This window comes from Trematomus bernacchii, unplaced genomic scaffold (assembly GCF_902827165.1).
Source record: "Trematomus bernacchii unplaced genomic scaffold, fTreBer1.1, whole genome shotgun sequence".
NCBI lineage: Eukaryota > Metazoa > Chordata > Actinopteri > Perciformes > Nototheniidae > Trematomus > Trematomus bernacchii.
Genome location: NW_022987547.1, coordinates 10,002,754 through 10,018,933, shown reverse-complemented (window position 1 = coordinate 10,018,933; position 16,180 = coordinate 10,002,754). Strand labels below are relative to the sequence as shown.

Genomic DNA, 16,180 nt, shown 5'->3' with positions numbered 1-16,180 from the left:
AAAAAGTGATTGTTTAATGTTTTAAGGAGGTGACGCTACTCAGCCAATGAAATCGGTGCAGTCAGTGAGTCAGCACGATAGATTCAAACACACTCACAGAGACGAGACAAGAGGAGAGAAACAGTCGGAATAATTTCAAATGGCGGAAGGTAGACAGCGAAAACAGAGCATTTAATGACATGTTCTCTTACTGGACCTCTTTGAAATGCAATTTAATACCCCTGCATTATAGCAACAACAACAATAATAATAATAATAATAATAGCAATAATAATTGGGAGGGGGGGGCGCGGCTGTTCATATGTTCTCTGAGGGGAGGCTCACCTTCCCACACTTTGAAAACCCCTGATTTAAGCAATAACACAGTTTTTTTAACAGCACTTTTTTAAGAGTAGAATGAAAAAGAAATACCCCATAAAAACATGTTATAGAATGTAATGGAAAAATGATTATAAAACGGACAAGTAAAATCAAGCAATCTGATTGGTTCTTAGCCGTGGTATACTGAGCGTATACCACGGGTAGAATTGTAAGTTACTTTTCACAACAACTCAGTATCCCTCCGCGTCTGAGATAAACAGTATACAGTTGGGCTGCAGTTTGCTTTTCAAACTGGAACAAGAAAGCAGCGGAGAAGTAACGGGGCAGAAACCCTCCTTTTTACGCAATGGTCCAGACATAGACATCAAACGGCAAAAACATATTCAGTGTGCAGTTCCTTTGGCATTAGGGCAGGGATATTTAGATACTTTCCAAGGTTTGACATAATGAATTGTGCTACTTTTAAAGCGAGCAACGATGTTTTCAAATCTGTAATCAAAAAGGTCCGCAAAAACATTTAAGCACAAAAGCACCTAAACGACGACATGTAGAGCTACGTGAAGAGCAGGTCGACCAACTGGAAAAGTATCACCATTCAAAAGCTTTCTGATGCGGGTCTTGAAACAAAGCAGAGAAATTATGACCGTTAGTGGCCACAGGTGCGAAAGCTCTCTCCAGAGCTACTGGAAGCCGAATCTCGGGGACCGGAGAAAGTGGAGCAATATTCTCGCCACACCAAGCAACAGCCTAGAACAACCTCAGCCTATACAAGTAACCACGTAAGCCATGCTGCTGATGCTGGACAGTTTTTCAGTGGGTGCACAATAAACGGCAACATGACGTGGTGACGTGGTGAATAAACGGCAACATGACGTGGTTCGACCCTCCGCTTCGCGTCGGGCCGAACCACGCCCCTTAGCTGTGATATAATGAGCATATAGCACGGCCTGTCGTGAGCTATTGCTTAAATATATAACCGATCTTTAGGTTATTTTTTGTAATTGTATAGATCAAAATATGTTTTGAAACAATATAGTTCTGTAATAAAAATGTCCCTAATAGAACCCTACTGCTAAAGTCAGTCTGAGAAGCATCTGAATACAACGACAGCACTAAAATATCAACACAAGCAAACACAGAACTCCTCCACTACAACATTTGCTCTACTGTTTGACCCATTTGATTGCACTGTTGAGGCTTTGCAACATCCTCACAAATGTCCGTGTGTATTCACACTTGCAGATAAAGTCAGGAGAGCTTGTAACTCTATCAAGCTGCTGATACTCGGTTGCTCTGAGGCTTTTCACATCACCTTTGTGACATTAAGTCGGATGCAAACTGCATGTAAATTAAAGTACCTGACCTGCTCTACTTCCCTTTCTTCTTTCTCATTACGCATAGGATTTGTTAGTCTCCTGACTCATCAGTCTGGAAGAAACCAACCAACGCTGGCATCAAGGATTCATTTGCATACAGCTTTGTTTTCAGCCGTTGGATCGCCCTGAGGGGAGCAGGTGTTGGAGCTGAAAACGTTGGCAATGTGTGGAGTTCAGATTCTCAGACAGAAAAAGCTAAGGGTTGGGGGAAGGTACACCTCAGGTCTTCAGGTAAATGAGACTTCTACCATCTGTTAGGGGACCTACAAGATACGTAGGTCTGGATATCCTGCCTTGTAGCCTCTAGTAAGCTCCAAAAACACAGTGTACTAAAATCCCATAATGCAACTTCAAAGTATTTGACCTCTCTGCCTCCTAAAGGCCCACTGTTTTCAAATATGAATCCACTAGTTGGAAAGGGACGTCTGCACAAAGGAAATAAGATGGATCTCTGGGTGGTTTTCCATAAATTATGAATATATTTCTGATACATCTTTAACAATATCAGCATTATTATTAATATAACAAGATATTTCAGGATTATTCAGTTGTAAAATCATCTTCTTTTGGTCTTCTATGACAGATTTGTTTTGACAACCGTGGCTTTGGAAAACAGAAATACCTTTCTCTATTCTACTTTATAGTATATTATTATTATATATTATAGTACAAAAGATGAACTGATTAATTGACACAATATTCTGCAGATTTAATCATGATCAAAACTATTATTAATAACAGTCAGCTTAGTATATCTGATGCTTATTTTTTTTTACTGTCAGCAAATCCCAAGAAGAGACAGACACAAACAATGTCTCTAATATAAAACACACACACAAATCTTTATTTTAATTTCTTAATTAAAGGCTAAAACAGCTGGACAGTATTTTTAACAATGTCACTCAAAAGGAGTAAATAGTTTGTTGGGGACTACTTTAAACAGTGGAAGGATCTACATGGGGCTCTGGTAAGTATTTGGACGGTGTATGTGGAATTGAGTTAAAAAAGAAACAGTGTGTGTTCATAGTAATGAGAACCAGGTCACCCAGTACAACAGTGAGGCTCATTGATGTGGGTTTTTTGTAGTTTTTTGACAACAATAGAGCTCTTTGGCACAGACAAAGAAGATATGGCAGGCTTTAAGAAACACACAATTCCTGTTGGTCGGATCAATTCATTGATTTGGTGATGTTTTTAGAGAAAGATGATCCTTAAATGTTGGTGATTCAGTGAAAGGCCTAATTTAGATCAGCATCCACCCAAGAACCCTAATCCCATCCTACTGTAACCAACACATAGAACACACCCACACAGTGACTAGTGTTGGTTAGTGACACGATGCTGGAGGAGCATGCTGTGTGAGGAATGTAGTTCAGAGACGGGAAAGTTCTCACAACAAAACAGAGGGGTGAAAGGGTTTCTGAAGGGAGAGACCGCATGGGTCCAGTTCAACAGCATTCAATACTTTGTAACATAATATGAAGGCTTGCACAATCCACTCAGACTCAAACTGCATTTCCTCCCTAACGAGATGCAGACGTTCGGCTCATGTTATTTACACTTTCTCCTCTTGTGGGATTTTTCCGACACAATGGTTTGGAGGGGAAAGGACACACCTTTACGCAGTCAGTGGTTATTAGAATTACAAAGGCTGTGGCGGAGAATAACTCCCTATACTACGGAGCATCTGTGGAGGAATAGATTGCCAGGAAATCTCAAAATCGTAAGCAGCTTGGGAGGCTTCAAGCTGGCGTTTAAGAATTGGCTTAGAGGATATTCACAGTGGGATGTTTTGTCTGATAACAGGTGTTATTCTGTTTGTATTTGACTGGTTCTGTATTGTTGTACAGTGAATACGTTGTTGAAGTACTGAGGAGGAATTGGTGATGCAATGCTACCTCTCATTCATTTCAGTGGAACCTAATATTTACATTGTCATTAAATCGGTTGGTTGGCTAGTTAGTGCTGTGCTTTCATAACTCAATGAGGAATATTCAGATTAAAAAAAGCTAGAATTGTAGAACTTTTTCCCCTTAAAGTACGACTCAAACGGGTAGTTCAATCATTAATGAATAAATACATTAATTATGAATAGGACAGGTGCATGCTGGTCATCTTTAAGCAACAGGAGGTGATTCAGTCCTCACTAAGTTAAGTCTGAACACACAGACGTAAAGCACATATTTTTATATTCAGCATGACTCACTCACTATTCTGAGAATAGCATCGTCTCGGATGTGCATCACAAACAATCGTCTAATAAATCCGCTCCAGAAAATCCAGAAAGCACAGAGAATCCTGTTCCTTATAACTGCAGAACATTATATTTTGAAGTTCAATAAAAAAAATGGCTATGATTGGGACATTTCGTCAGCAATTATCAAGTGATGTTCTTTGCTCTCAGGAATACCCGCTATGATATCAGACAGCATACATTAAACGCCCAAGTAACTCAAGCAGCAGCAAATTGCAAAGACAGTAGTTGTAGTTCTGATGCCGTATTTCTGTTTATTCAAATATGTAATTTAATATTTGTATTGTAAAAGAAAACATAATATTCCTTCACCCAGCAGTTTTGTTTCAATATGATCATATAGATTTGGTATACAACATATTCTTGCTGAGCTGTTAAAGGAGTAGTCCAGTGTGTGTGAAGGACCCCCCTATTGACCCAAACCATGCGTGTGTTAAGACTGAACCCAGCTTAATGAGACAGTAGAGATTACCTTGAGGATTTACTTCCCTTTTCAAGCCTCTAATAAAGGAAAACAACAACAAGTGAGTGCAGAAAGAGTGTGGAAACAAGAGTGTGCTGAGGCTGCAGAATGAATGAGTGGTTTAGTGGCTGCTGTAATAATACTTATGCTGGTTGTTAAGCCGCTCTGGGTGGAGGGAAAAAAGCCTCTCTGGCTGATCCTCTGACCTGCGAAGCTCCCGGATGAAAATCTACAGGGTAGCACAGAGCGGCTACATCATCGTCATCATCATCATCATCATCATCGGCACATGTATCCTCAGCAACTAATGTCATTTCAGTGGGCTTAGTGGGCTCCATGAAGGACATTACCATGCAGCGGTGCTTGTTCCCAGCACTAACCATGGCTTTTAAAACCTAAAGAACAGCATCTAACTGGTGCAGTCAAAGTGTGTTCCAGGACAGACCAGTTAGCAGTGAGGTCTAAACCTACTTAAATGAAGCCCCAAAACAGATGGTAGTGGTATCTGCGTGTGTGCGAGTGTGTGTGTGTGAGTGTGAATTACCTTAATCTGCTGTCTGCGCAGCATGGCCAGCTCCCTCATGTCCCTGAAGGGCTGCAGCAGGTAGTGGTAGAGCTGGGTTGTTGCCTCCAGCAGCTCTCCATACGCCTCGTCCTCCTCCGGGTACACCTGCAGCAGCTCCACCATGCTGTCCAGGGCTTTGTGTTTATCCAGCACCTGGGACAAAACAAGAGGAGAAAAGATGTGGCGGTGAATATTGGTGCAGTCAGGGACACACATGTAGCAACATAGTCTTCTCCGACTTTAAAGGGCAAGGATGGTGTTATTTTTAGATGTTTTATCGTCTATAAATCCCATGGAAAGACCACAAATAATGATTATGCGTTAGTCCGCCTCTTAAAACAACTTCACCGAGCCCGTCTGTGGGATTTAGCCCAGAGCCTATTTCTGTCTAATGACATTCATTCATTTTGATGATCTCCATTTTAACAGGCTTCTGGTTCTCAAATGTGACTATTTGCTATATTTGTGAGACATAATTCAATGTAAACTCAATACATTTGGACGCTTTTTTTACAATTTATAAACCAAATGATTAATCTAGAAAGTAATCTGTTATTAAAGCAATAATGCAAATCATTGGCTGCCCCTAGCTTTAGAAAACTTAAACAGGGGTAAATAGTTCATTTGTTGGAGACTGTTTCAGCTGTTTTGTTTGTTTTTTTATAGGATTTGTTGACAAAAGAAAAATGAAGAACAACACCAAAAAGTTTCCTTTCAACGAATCCAACTAAGTCGAAATGTTTTGAGAAAAAGAGATACTTTTGATGTATTATCTCGACATATTGCCAGGTGAAGAACAAATAAGGCTTTTCCATGGAGCTAGTTATAATAAGACCATGGTTGTGACGCTAGCTTTGCTCATTTCACACAGGAAACTGCATTTTGTAAAGTGATTCTAATCCATGATTACAATGGGTCCTAAACGTAAGTGAGTTCCTCTGTAAAGATGTGTGTGGTCAGATACTATAAAATATCTTGTTGAGTGTAGTACAATGAGAATAAATTGTCCCCAACTGTTGCTTATCCGTACCATATGTCCTGCTATCCACAGACTGCTCATTGTTCCAGAGATAAACGCTGCTATCAAAACAGCTATTGTACACACAAATACAATTCATCTTCAGAAACCAGTAGCTCCAGCTTCATACAACACAATACTGCTCCTTCACTTCTGCCTCAGATAATATTGAAATGTGCCTCCACCCAGTCTTCGAGCAAAGCGCTGGATAAAGTGCTCTCCTCTCTGCAAGGAGCTATAGATATGAATAGAGACTCTTATATTAACTCCAGGCTGCTTTTCCAAAGCCCTCCACGTTGGGGAAAGACACTGCACGATTCAGCTCGAACACTGCGCCTACTGTTTACCTTGGGCCTGTGTCTCCGTGGTAACCACTGGCCAACCCGTACAGCGCCTCCCTGACCCTGCAGTCGCTGATAGCTCAGAAAACTGTCCTGCCTGGACTCTAGCTACGCAGAGCAACTAAGTGTTAGCTTTCTTTTGCTATTTCACTTACAAACCTTTAAAAGATTGCTGGAATAAAGAGTGGATGTTCTATTACTACTTCCTTTTAAGTCAGATGTTTCTTTAATTTCCTGATTTAGTTTTATTTACATAGACAAATCTATGTGTTGATGATGAAAGGAATGAAGCCAGAGGGTCAGTGAGTGTGAGCTAATGAGTCTGCACTTCAAGAAGCCAGCAAGACTCTTAATTAGAGACAAAACAATGAACTGAATAATTGATGAGATGATTGACAGTACAAGCACTTTGTAGCTATTAATTATTTGTATTATTTAAGTATTTTTAAACCCAAGATACCAAACAGTCCCCTCCTCACAGCTTCCCAATCTTTAGGGATGTTTGAGATGTTCGTTGATATAAGTGTACACTGATTATCTTTTAGTTTTGGATAAATCTCAGACAAATGATTCATTTATCTTTGGGCTTCAGGAAATTGTTACGGAGATATTTTTAAATAAGTTCGGACTTTTTAAAAACAAACAAAAAAAGATCAGTTACAATCAATAATTCAAATAATCTTTCGCTTCTGTCCCAAATTAAACTTTTGATTGATTTTGCCTCATGTGATGTTGATGGTTAACGGGTCAACGAAGTGGAAACAAAGTCATACATTGACTTTCAGTGAAGTTATATCTTCTCATACCATGTTATAATTGGTCAAAAGCAATGTTTCCAAGCAAATAATATACAGTATATACACTCACTGGCCACTTTATTAGGTATACTTGTTTAACTGCTCGTTAACGCAAATATCTAAATCAGCCAATCACATGGCAGCAACTCAATGCATTTTGGCATGTAGACATGGTCAAGACGACCTGGTGAAGTTCAAACAGCATCAGAGCGGGGAAGAAAGGTGATTTAAGTGACTTTGAACGTGGCATGGTTGTCGGTACCAGACGGGCTGGTCTGAGTATTTCAGAAACTGCTGATCTACTTGGATTTTCACTCACAACCATCTCTAGGGTTTATAGAGAATGGTCCGAAAAGGGGAAAATATCCAGTGAGCAGCAGTGCTCTGGGAGATAATGTCCTGTTGATGCCAGAGGTCAGGGGAGAATGGCAACAGTAACTCAAAGAACAACCAAGGTATGCAGAAGAACACGTGGAACCTTGAAGCAGATGGATCATACAGGGGCCACTCCTGTCAGTTAAGAACAGGAAACGGAGGCTACACTTTGCTAGGGCTCATCAGAATTGGACAATAGAAGATTGGAAAAATGTTGCCTGATCTGATGAGTCTTGATTTCTGCTGCGACATTCGGACGGCAGGGTCAGAATTTGGCATAAACAACAAAAAAGCATGGATCCATCCTGCCTTGTATCAGGGTTCAGGTTTGTTGTCAAGATATTGAAATATAAGTGGAGACAAACTGCACAACCCATCATCCAAAAGGCTTGTCTAGAGTCAAAGGCTGCATCCAGGCCCTGAGACAGTTATCTCTTCACATAGCTTATGTATAATTCTTAGTCTCATACCTGCTTTTAAATTGAAATATATTGTATTCTTTCTGTTGATGCATCAAACACTGCTTCCTGTTTTTCCCAAAAACCCTGACCTACCCTAAGAAAATTGACAGGACTAAAAAGGTCAACTACAAGATCAAATGCACTCAATTCTCTTCAAACCAATTTGAATGAGGTCATTAAAATATACATGAGCATGTGTATATACAATGTGCATCAAAAAGCAGTCCTAAGTGCAGTGATTCCGTAATTACTGGAGTGATATGAGCTCTATCATCAGGACTACCTCACTTTTCCAGTATGTCAGTTCTAAATGTGCACCGTCTTGCAGGAGTAATCTCTGCCTTTTAATTGAAATGTCTCGCAGAAGGAACACGCCTCGACTGTAAACCGAGCAGACGTTGTGTAATAGCTCTTTAATTAACCTGAATGCTAAGAAGACAAACATGCAAGATGGGTCTAAGGAAAACTAAACCCCAACTTGAATCATGCAATGTAAACACACTAAGCTGAAATGTTTTCCAACAAAGCCACAGTATGGCAAACTAATCCCACGATGCAGCTAGTGTGCACACTCACCATGACTAAACAAAAGCTTTGTGCGTAAACACATTAACATAACACAACTTACAGTACATAACCTGCCTATTATCCTTTTTGTGACTAAGTCAGTGTTAATTGAGTTAGGATGTAAAGGACATTAGAGCTGAACACATTGATCAATTAGCCAGAACATTTAACAGCAATCATTTTGATTTCCATCCTTTTTCAAACAACAATGCGAAATATTCTTTGCTTCGAGCTTTTCAAATGAATGAAATAGTTCTTATTGTCTTTCATGAGAAGTAAAGTGAATATCTGTGGTTTTGGAGAGTTGATTGAACAAAACAAGCCATTTAAATGGATCAACGCAAGGGTCAGAAAACTAATCAGCAGAGGAATTTAACTGCAGTCTTAATGTGCATTAGCAGGTTTGCATTATACTCAAGTCTAGTTTAATACCAAGCAATGACTGTTTACTTTGGCATTAATAACTAGGATTACCTGTTACATGTGTTTGCCAACGTAAACACAATATCCCAGATATGTACATAACCAGGACAAGCCTCCTCAACAGGTGATTCATGTCCATGTAAATGCACTCACATTAAGCCTGCTTTGACCATGCCGCTTAACTTTAACCACCCCTCATTACAAATGTAGTTCATGTTTAAACAGACCTCTTTACACTATCATCACACATAAACAACTACAAGGTGATGTCAATATAATGAAACGATTGGCTTGCAACGTGTCAGGTTGACTTTTGGCAACCTAATTCTGTCACAGTTAAGGAAAACCTAAAAGTCTCAGGTCAATGATTGACCGATACATGCCCTACAGCCGTAGATCGTTTTCCATCGGTCTGTTTTTTGGCATATTTGGCCCAGTTATCATCACACACCTGGCTGAGATTGGGGCTGCATCATGTGATACAAGGCACCACAGTGAATCTCCAGCTGCTCCCTACACAACATTGAAAAAATGGGTCCCAGAAAACAAACACACCAGTGGAAGAAATCTGCGTCACGCTGCGATACTAAAATATGTTGTGCTTCCCTTATCTCTAACGGGCAATACTCACAGCGCTTGTGAGTACCTGAGAATTATTTTCCGATTTGTGTTTCTGATTCTTTGTTTTTCTATACATGTAGATGCGTTGTACAAAATCCTGGAGGCTAGACACATTTTTTGTCCAACCAAAAGTCCAAAACCAGAAGATATTCAATGTATAATAACATTCAAATCCTCATATTTGAGAATCTGGAGCGAGAAAATGTTGCTTTAAAAATGTATTCAAAATGAATAATGTTATCAAAAATATTTGCAGACTCAGTTTCTGCCTATCCACTAATCGTTTAAATTGTATCATTTTAGTTCTACTGCCGACTCTCACTTGGACCTCCCTTATCACCGTGTTTTGACTTATTCTACCAGTAACACAGAAAGTCATCCCTCACTTGCAACAGAGAATCAATGAAACTCTTACATAACAATAAGATCCACCCGATTTTAGAGCTTCAGCAATTAGAGGATTCATTGATCGACGGAAAAACTGTGTGAACAGTTGGCCGGCATTGGTATACTTAATCTTTCATTTAGTAGGCAGAGCGTACCAATGGATGTATTATGCAGTATGCCATTTCAAACACAGCCTGTAATAAAAGAATGACTTCCTGGTTGGGCTTAACCATTACTCAGCTGTGTGTGTGTCATTCAGTTGAACAAAACAACAGGTGAAAGACCCTGCCTGAGGCATTGTCTCCTCTCCAAAACACACAGTGACTGTGATTTTATTCAGAGTTCACAGTAGTTCCACAATGCGTGTTTACGTTTATTCTAACTGCTTGGGGATATTTGCAGTGGTGAAATGTATCTTAGAACATTTCATCGAACTTGAGTTCTTGTATTTTACTTGAGTATTTCTAAAACATGCAACTTCAATTAAATTGTCTGACAGCAAATGCTCTTATCCTTTCTGTCCAGTGAAAGGCATTTATCTCAAGACTTGTTGATTTTGAAAGGTTGTAAAAAAAAGTGAAGGGTCACTTGTGTTCCTTTACAGGTTAAGAAGATGTCCTATTACTGCAGATACATAAACTTAAAACCCTTTTGGATCAGCTGTAAAAACAATGTCACAAAGATTAAACCAGAACAAACAGTATTTTAATTTAACTTTTACCACCACTTGCACATTCCCTACAGACTTAAATGAAAACATATGTTAGCTTCTTACATGCTTTTTTAGCTAAAAACACAACTTCAGCTGTCAGGAAACAATCTCAACAGCTGTGGTGACACGTCGTTTCTGTAACTCCACCTCCAATTGTTCTCCTATTTTTTTTCTAGGAGACTCCCTTTAAAGTGTTCAGCCAACTGGAGTGTGATGTGTGGCCGGAGCAGATCATATTACAGGCCTGAGACTGTGCAGCAACAGATGGTAGATCACAGGGGGACAAAGGAAGAGGAGGAGAATGAGCAGACCATGAGGCTCAATTATGCTCTCAAAACGACATGTTCTTTGGAGTCTGTGGTTGTTCTAAAAAAATACCTTCCCATGTAATATAAGGCTGGCTTTAATGAGTGTAAAAATGTGCTTTTCATAAAGTACAAACAGATTCATATCACAACTGCATCTCCTTCAAACGTGGTGGACGAAGTACTGAGATATTTTTCACTATGTAGAAAAATGTTACATAAAGTGTGAACGTTTTAGCTTTAAAAATGTACTTGAAGAACAAAAAGTACTTATTCTACAAATCGGCCCATATCAAAAAGAATACATGTTATATTACTGAATTATACTAATTGATGAATTATTGTGTTCATCACCTGTATGTGGCAGCTGGTAAAGGAGGAGTTTATTTAATGGTTTACTGCCAGGTAGCTTGAGAATCTCAACATGGGATTATTATCTTCAACCATAATAAATAGATCCTTGATTATATTGTGTATTATTAATCTGAATATTCAAGTTTTAACATAATGTAGTGGGGGAAAAGTAGGGGTTTTTGGACATGACTTTATTATTTCAAAATTGAATTTAAGAGCAGTAGATGATCATGTAAGAATAAGTGAATTCACCTCTTGCTTGCATATTCTGGCTCTCTCTTCTATTATTAATCTGAATATTCAAGTAATTAAAGTTGTAAAATAATGTAGGGGAGTAAAATAAACTGGAATATTTGGATCTGACTTGCAGTTTAGTAGAAGTATAAAGTAGCAGGTAATCGACACACTCAGGTAGAGAACAAGTATTTCAGAATTGAACTTAAGAACAGTACAAGTGCATTAAAGAATATGTGAATTCACCTCTTGCATGCGTCTTTTGGCCCTTTCCAGAGCATCTTCATAGCCCTTCTGCCTCAGCTCGCTCAGGCTCTCGTAGTACTCCTCCGTGTCTTCGCTCTCGGAGAAAAGCACCTCGGAGAGGATCTTCCAGCCGCAGGTGTCCAGGGCATGGCCCAGGTACACCTGCAGCTGGTAGCACAGGGCGTCTGTCTCCCGCTGGGACACACCTGGGGCTCCGAATATCACCGACCACACACCGGACTGCTCCTCGGGAAAGGAGGGTAAACACGGCTCCAAGTCCGAGTTGACGGCGGTCAGCTGGAGGTGCGCTGCCCTCAGGTCCTGGAAGGAGAACAGCCCGGCCCAGCTGAAGTCCTCCCGGCCGCTGCTCTCACAGTCCCCTAGGTCAGCATCATCCGGGGAAAGCGGCACATCCACGGGGTCCAGGATCTCGATATCTATTACTTTCGGTGTCACAATATCCCAGGACCCTTGTGTGGGACTGACACACTCGGTCTTTGAACAGACGGGTTTTAGAGCGTTTTTGTCACCAATAACAGTCTTTGTTTTGGGTAAAGTGTGTGGTCTTACTTTACCCGCTTGGCACGCTTCATCTTTCTTACTTTTTGTGTGTTTCTCTGCCACGGAAGTACCGGGGGCAGGAAGGTCCATGAAAGGGTCCAACAGCACGGTACTCCGCCTCTGGACGGTTCTGTTGTGGCAGGTTATGGCGAACTTTCCCTCGATGTCGTTCCAGGCCACGATAAAGATGAATTTATGCCTCTCTTTTTCGTCGAAGACTCTCGGTCTGACGGACACCCACTCGGACTCCAAGTTATCCTCCATCGTGAATGACATCTCATGCAGCCAGTAAAAAAAAGAGATTAGCTAAAAATAAATTAAAAAAAAACCTAATGTCGACGCTAACAGTTAGCTTACGTTAGCTGGAAAAGTAAGATTTGACGCAGGTGAAGTGAATCCTCCAACTAGGTAAATTAAGAAGGGAAACAAAGGCGGTCCAGCTTTGTTTACCCGCTGCCAGCTGCGTGTGAGCTGGAAAAAACACCGCAGCCAACGTCGTTATCCCTCCACACGGCCGGATTTGGGATCCAGACATTAAAGAAGTTCAAGCGGCCGTACGATCTCGCACACAGCGGCGCAAACCACTGAGGAAAGTCAGATCCATAATGTCCGTTGTTGTCATGACACCACCTGCCCGTTTCTCGGCGATAACTAACCGTTGCTCTTTGTCCGCTTGCAGACAATGCGGTCGCGCGACGGTGTCACGTGTGAGCTTCTGTTTACAAGCAAGACAAGGTGCGTGCGTGCGTGCGTTTGACAAATCCGGGGAGGGATTTAAATAGTGCACCCCCTCCCCCCTCTCAGTGTTGCGTTCATGTTTCATGATTTGAATAGCAAATGATAGTGTTGGAGAAAGAAGCCACTGTAATTGTGAAATGAACGTGATGAAACAAAATAATACTGTTGTACAACATAGTATAATATTGATGTTAGGGAACTAAGTACATTTACCCAAGTACTGTACTCAAGTCTACCATTCAGAGCTAAATGGTGTACTCCACCACATTTATTTAATACCTTTAGTTACTTTTCAGATTTGGAATAATCATAAGACATTTAAACAACACTTAAATCAGACTTTAGTCACACCTGGAGAAAATCCACATGCTACCCTGCAGTATAAACAGGATTTAAAATTAGCTATACATTTACCAGCTGTGATAAACACAGTATTGCACACCAATAATTATAATCAAAACAAGTAATATATATAATTCTTTAATGGGCCAATCTGCCCTTTTGGTACTTCAAGTATATTTTGATGCTAATACTTTTGTATTTTTTTCTCATGTAAGATTTTGCATGCAGGACTTTGTAAAAGTATGTTTACAATGTAGTATTTGTACTTGTACATAAGATAACATCTGAGTACTCTTTCCACCTCTGGGAAACAATAATATTGTTTTATAATAGCCTATTATACAATCACTTTGTAATATTGTTAAGTAAAGTGCTATCACAATGAAATATATGTATGTACAGTTTAAATGTTGTGTAACATCTTGACTTTTGTTTTGAAGGATTATAATAAATGTTATAGTTAAATCATTCATATTTGATGTATGCGAAATACATCATTCTCAAATCACAATTTTAAGGTAAGACATGTTTCGTGCTAGTAAGTAAACTCTCATAAAAACATTTTTTTCCATAGGCCCTGAAGGCAGCACAATTGTCCCTTTACTTGGAGAGTTTATCAAACCGAACGTCAGGCAAATGCAATGCTTAACATTAATCTGCATTATTTTGTTTTCTAATTCTGTAATTGAATGTCTTAAAATACATTATTTGTCAGTTCTCCTCTATTCTCATTCTGCTTTCTTCAAGTCGCAGTTTCTTTCCGCCTCTGTCCCATCATCCCATGGATGTATAATAGCTCTGTCCCCTGGAGACGTGCACGAGGAGCATAAACATCTGCACGTGGGCAAATCCGTGACGTAGGAGCGCAGAACGTGACGACGGCAGGATGCTGTACGGCTAGTAAACAGGGACAAAAGACATAAAGATAAACAAAGCTTAAAAAATAAGAAATATTACATTTTCACAAGTGTCTGTTAACAAGCAAATGTGTATTTGATACATATTTTAGTTGAAATTGTACCTTTTTTTATCCCTATTTTCTTTATATTTCTTTCATTATTTCCATATATATATATTTTTGTTCTATATGTACCTATCTACCCTACCCTTGATGTCAATGTTTAGTATGCATATAATGTTTGATGTACAACATCTGGAAGTTGTCTGGAAACAGTACACGTAAACCATTTATCACTCGACCAAGGCCACATATTTAAATTATAATTATAATGGATGAGGACCTTTAGTTACATGGTAAATGTGGTTCACTCGATAAGCATTGTGAATTATTATTATACCCTTTTTTTTCTTTTTTTTTTAAAGTTTCTTACAGAGTAATACCACGTCCTTATATTCCCACACTACTGTGCAGACAACTACAGGAAATGAAAATCCCCGAGGTAGTCCAGACAAAAACATACTTTCTCACACACAAATCCCAGTTTTATAAACATTTTGTGTTTTCATGCACTAGAGGGCAGCAGCAGCACATATAAAATCTGTCTTTATACAGGGAACAAAAGATTAACACTGCTGTTATTTGCATTGTTTGATACCATAGAATCAAACAATACTTAAATTATCAAAAGTAAAATAAGTCACTATGCAGAATGTCTCATTTTATGCAATATATTATAGGCTATTAAATTATAACACAATAATATACTGTACCAGTCTAAAGTCCGAACACACCTTCTCATTCGAAGGTTTTTATTTATTAGATGTTTTTTCTACATTGTAGATCAATACTGAAGACATCAAAACTATAAAAGAACACATATGGAATTCTCTAGTAAACAAAACAGTGTTAAAAAATCCAGAATATGATTTATATTTTATATTCTTCCAAGTAACCCCCTTTTGCCTTGATGAAAGGCTTTGCACACTCTTGGCTTCTCTCAGCTTCAGGAGGTCGTCTCCTGGAATGGTTTTCAAACCGTCTTGAAGGACTTCCCAGAGGAGCTGAGCACTTGTTGGCTGCTCTTCCTTCACTCTGCGGTCCAACTGATCCCAAACCATCTCAAATTGTGTTGAGGTCGGTTGATTGTGGAGGTCAGGTCATCTGACGCAGCACTCCATCACTTTCCTTCTTAGTCAAATAGCCCTCACATAGCCTGGAGCTGTGTTTGAGGTCATTGTGTGTTGAGAAACAAATGATGGTCCCAGTAAGAGCAAACGAGATGGGATGGCATGGCGCTGCAGAATGCTGTGGTAGCCATGCTGGTTAAGTGTGCCTTGAATTTAGAATACATCACCAACAGTGCCACCAGCAAAGCTCCCCCACCATCACACTTCCTCTTCCATGCTTCACGGTGGAAGCCACACATGCAGAAACCATCCGCTCACCTTCTCTGCGTCTCACAAAGACACCGCGGTTGGAACCAAAAATCTCAAATTTGGACTCATTCAAAATTCACTGGTCTAATGTCCATTCTGTGTTTCTTGGCCCAAACTATTCTCTTCTTCTTGTTGTTCATCCTCAGTAGTGGCCCTTTGCATCAATCAACCATGAATTCCTGATTCACGCAGTCTCCTCTGAACAATCTGAATGCTGAGATTTGTCTGCTCCTTGAGCTCTGTGATAATTGATGTGGGCTCTAATCTGACGTGCTTTAATTTGAGGTTTCTGAGGCTGGTAACTCTTATGTATTTATCCTATGCATCAGAGGTAACTGTTGCTCTTCCTTTCCCGGGGGGTCCTCATGAGAGCCAGTTTCAT

The 16,180-nt window shown here is 39.8% G+C and overlaps 1 protein-coding gene across 2 annotated transcripts in view; it reads right to left on the bottom strand.

Moving 5' to 3' along the window:
• The window catches only part of jmy (junction mediating and regulatory protein, p53 cofactor), a 28,620-nt gene extending 15,525 nt beyond the window's left edge, over positions 1 to 13,095 (bottom strand). For both annotated transcript variants that reach the window (XM_034123076.1, XM_034123077.1), the window contains exons 1-2: positions 11,821 to 13,095; positions 4,959 to 5,132 (exon numbers count right to left, since the gene is read on the bottom strand). In XM_034123076.1, the coding sequence (XP_033978967.1) occupies positions 4,959 to 5,132; positions 11,821 to 12,657 (1,011 nt within the window). In that variant the 5' untranslated portion in view covers positions 12,658 to 13,095. The remainder of the gene's footprint in view (positions 1 to 4,958; positions 5,133 to 11,820) is intronic.
• Positions 13,096 to 16,180: the final 3,085 nt, after the last annotated feature.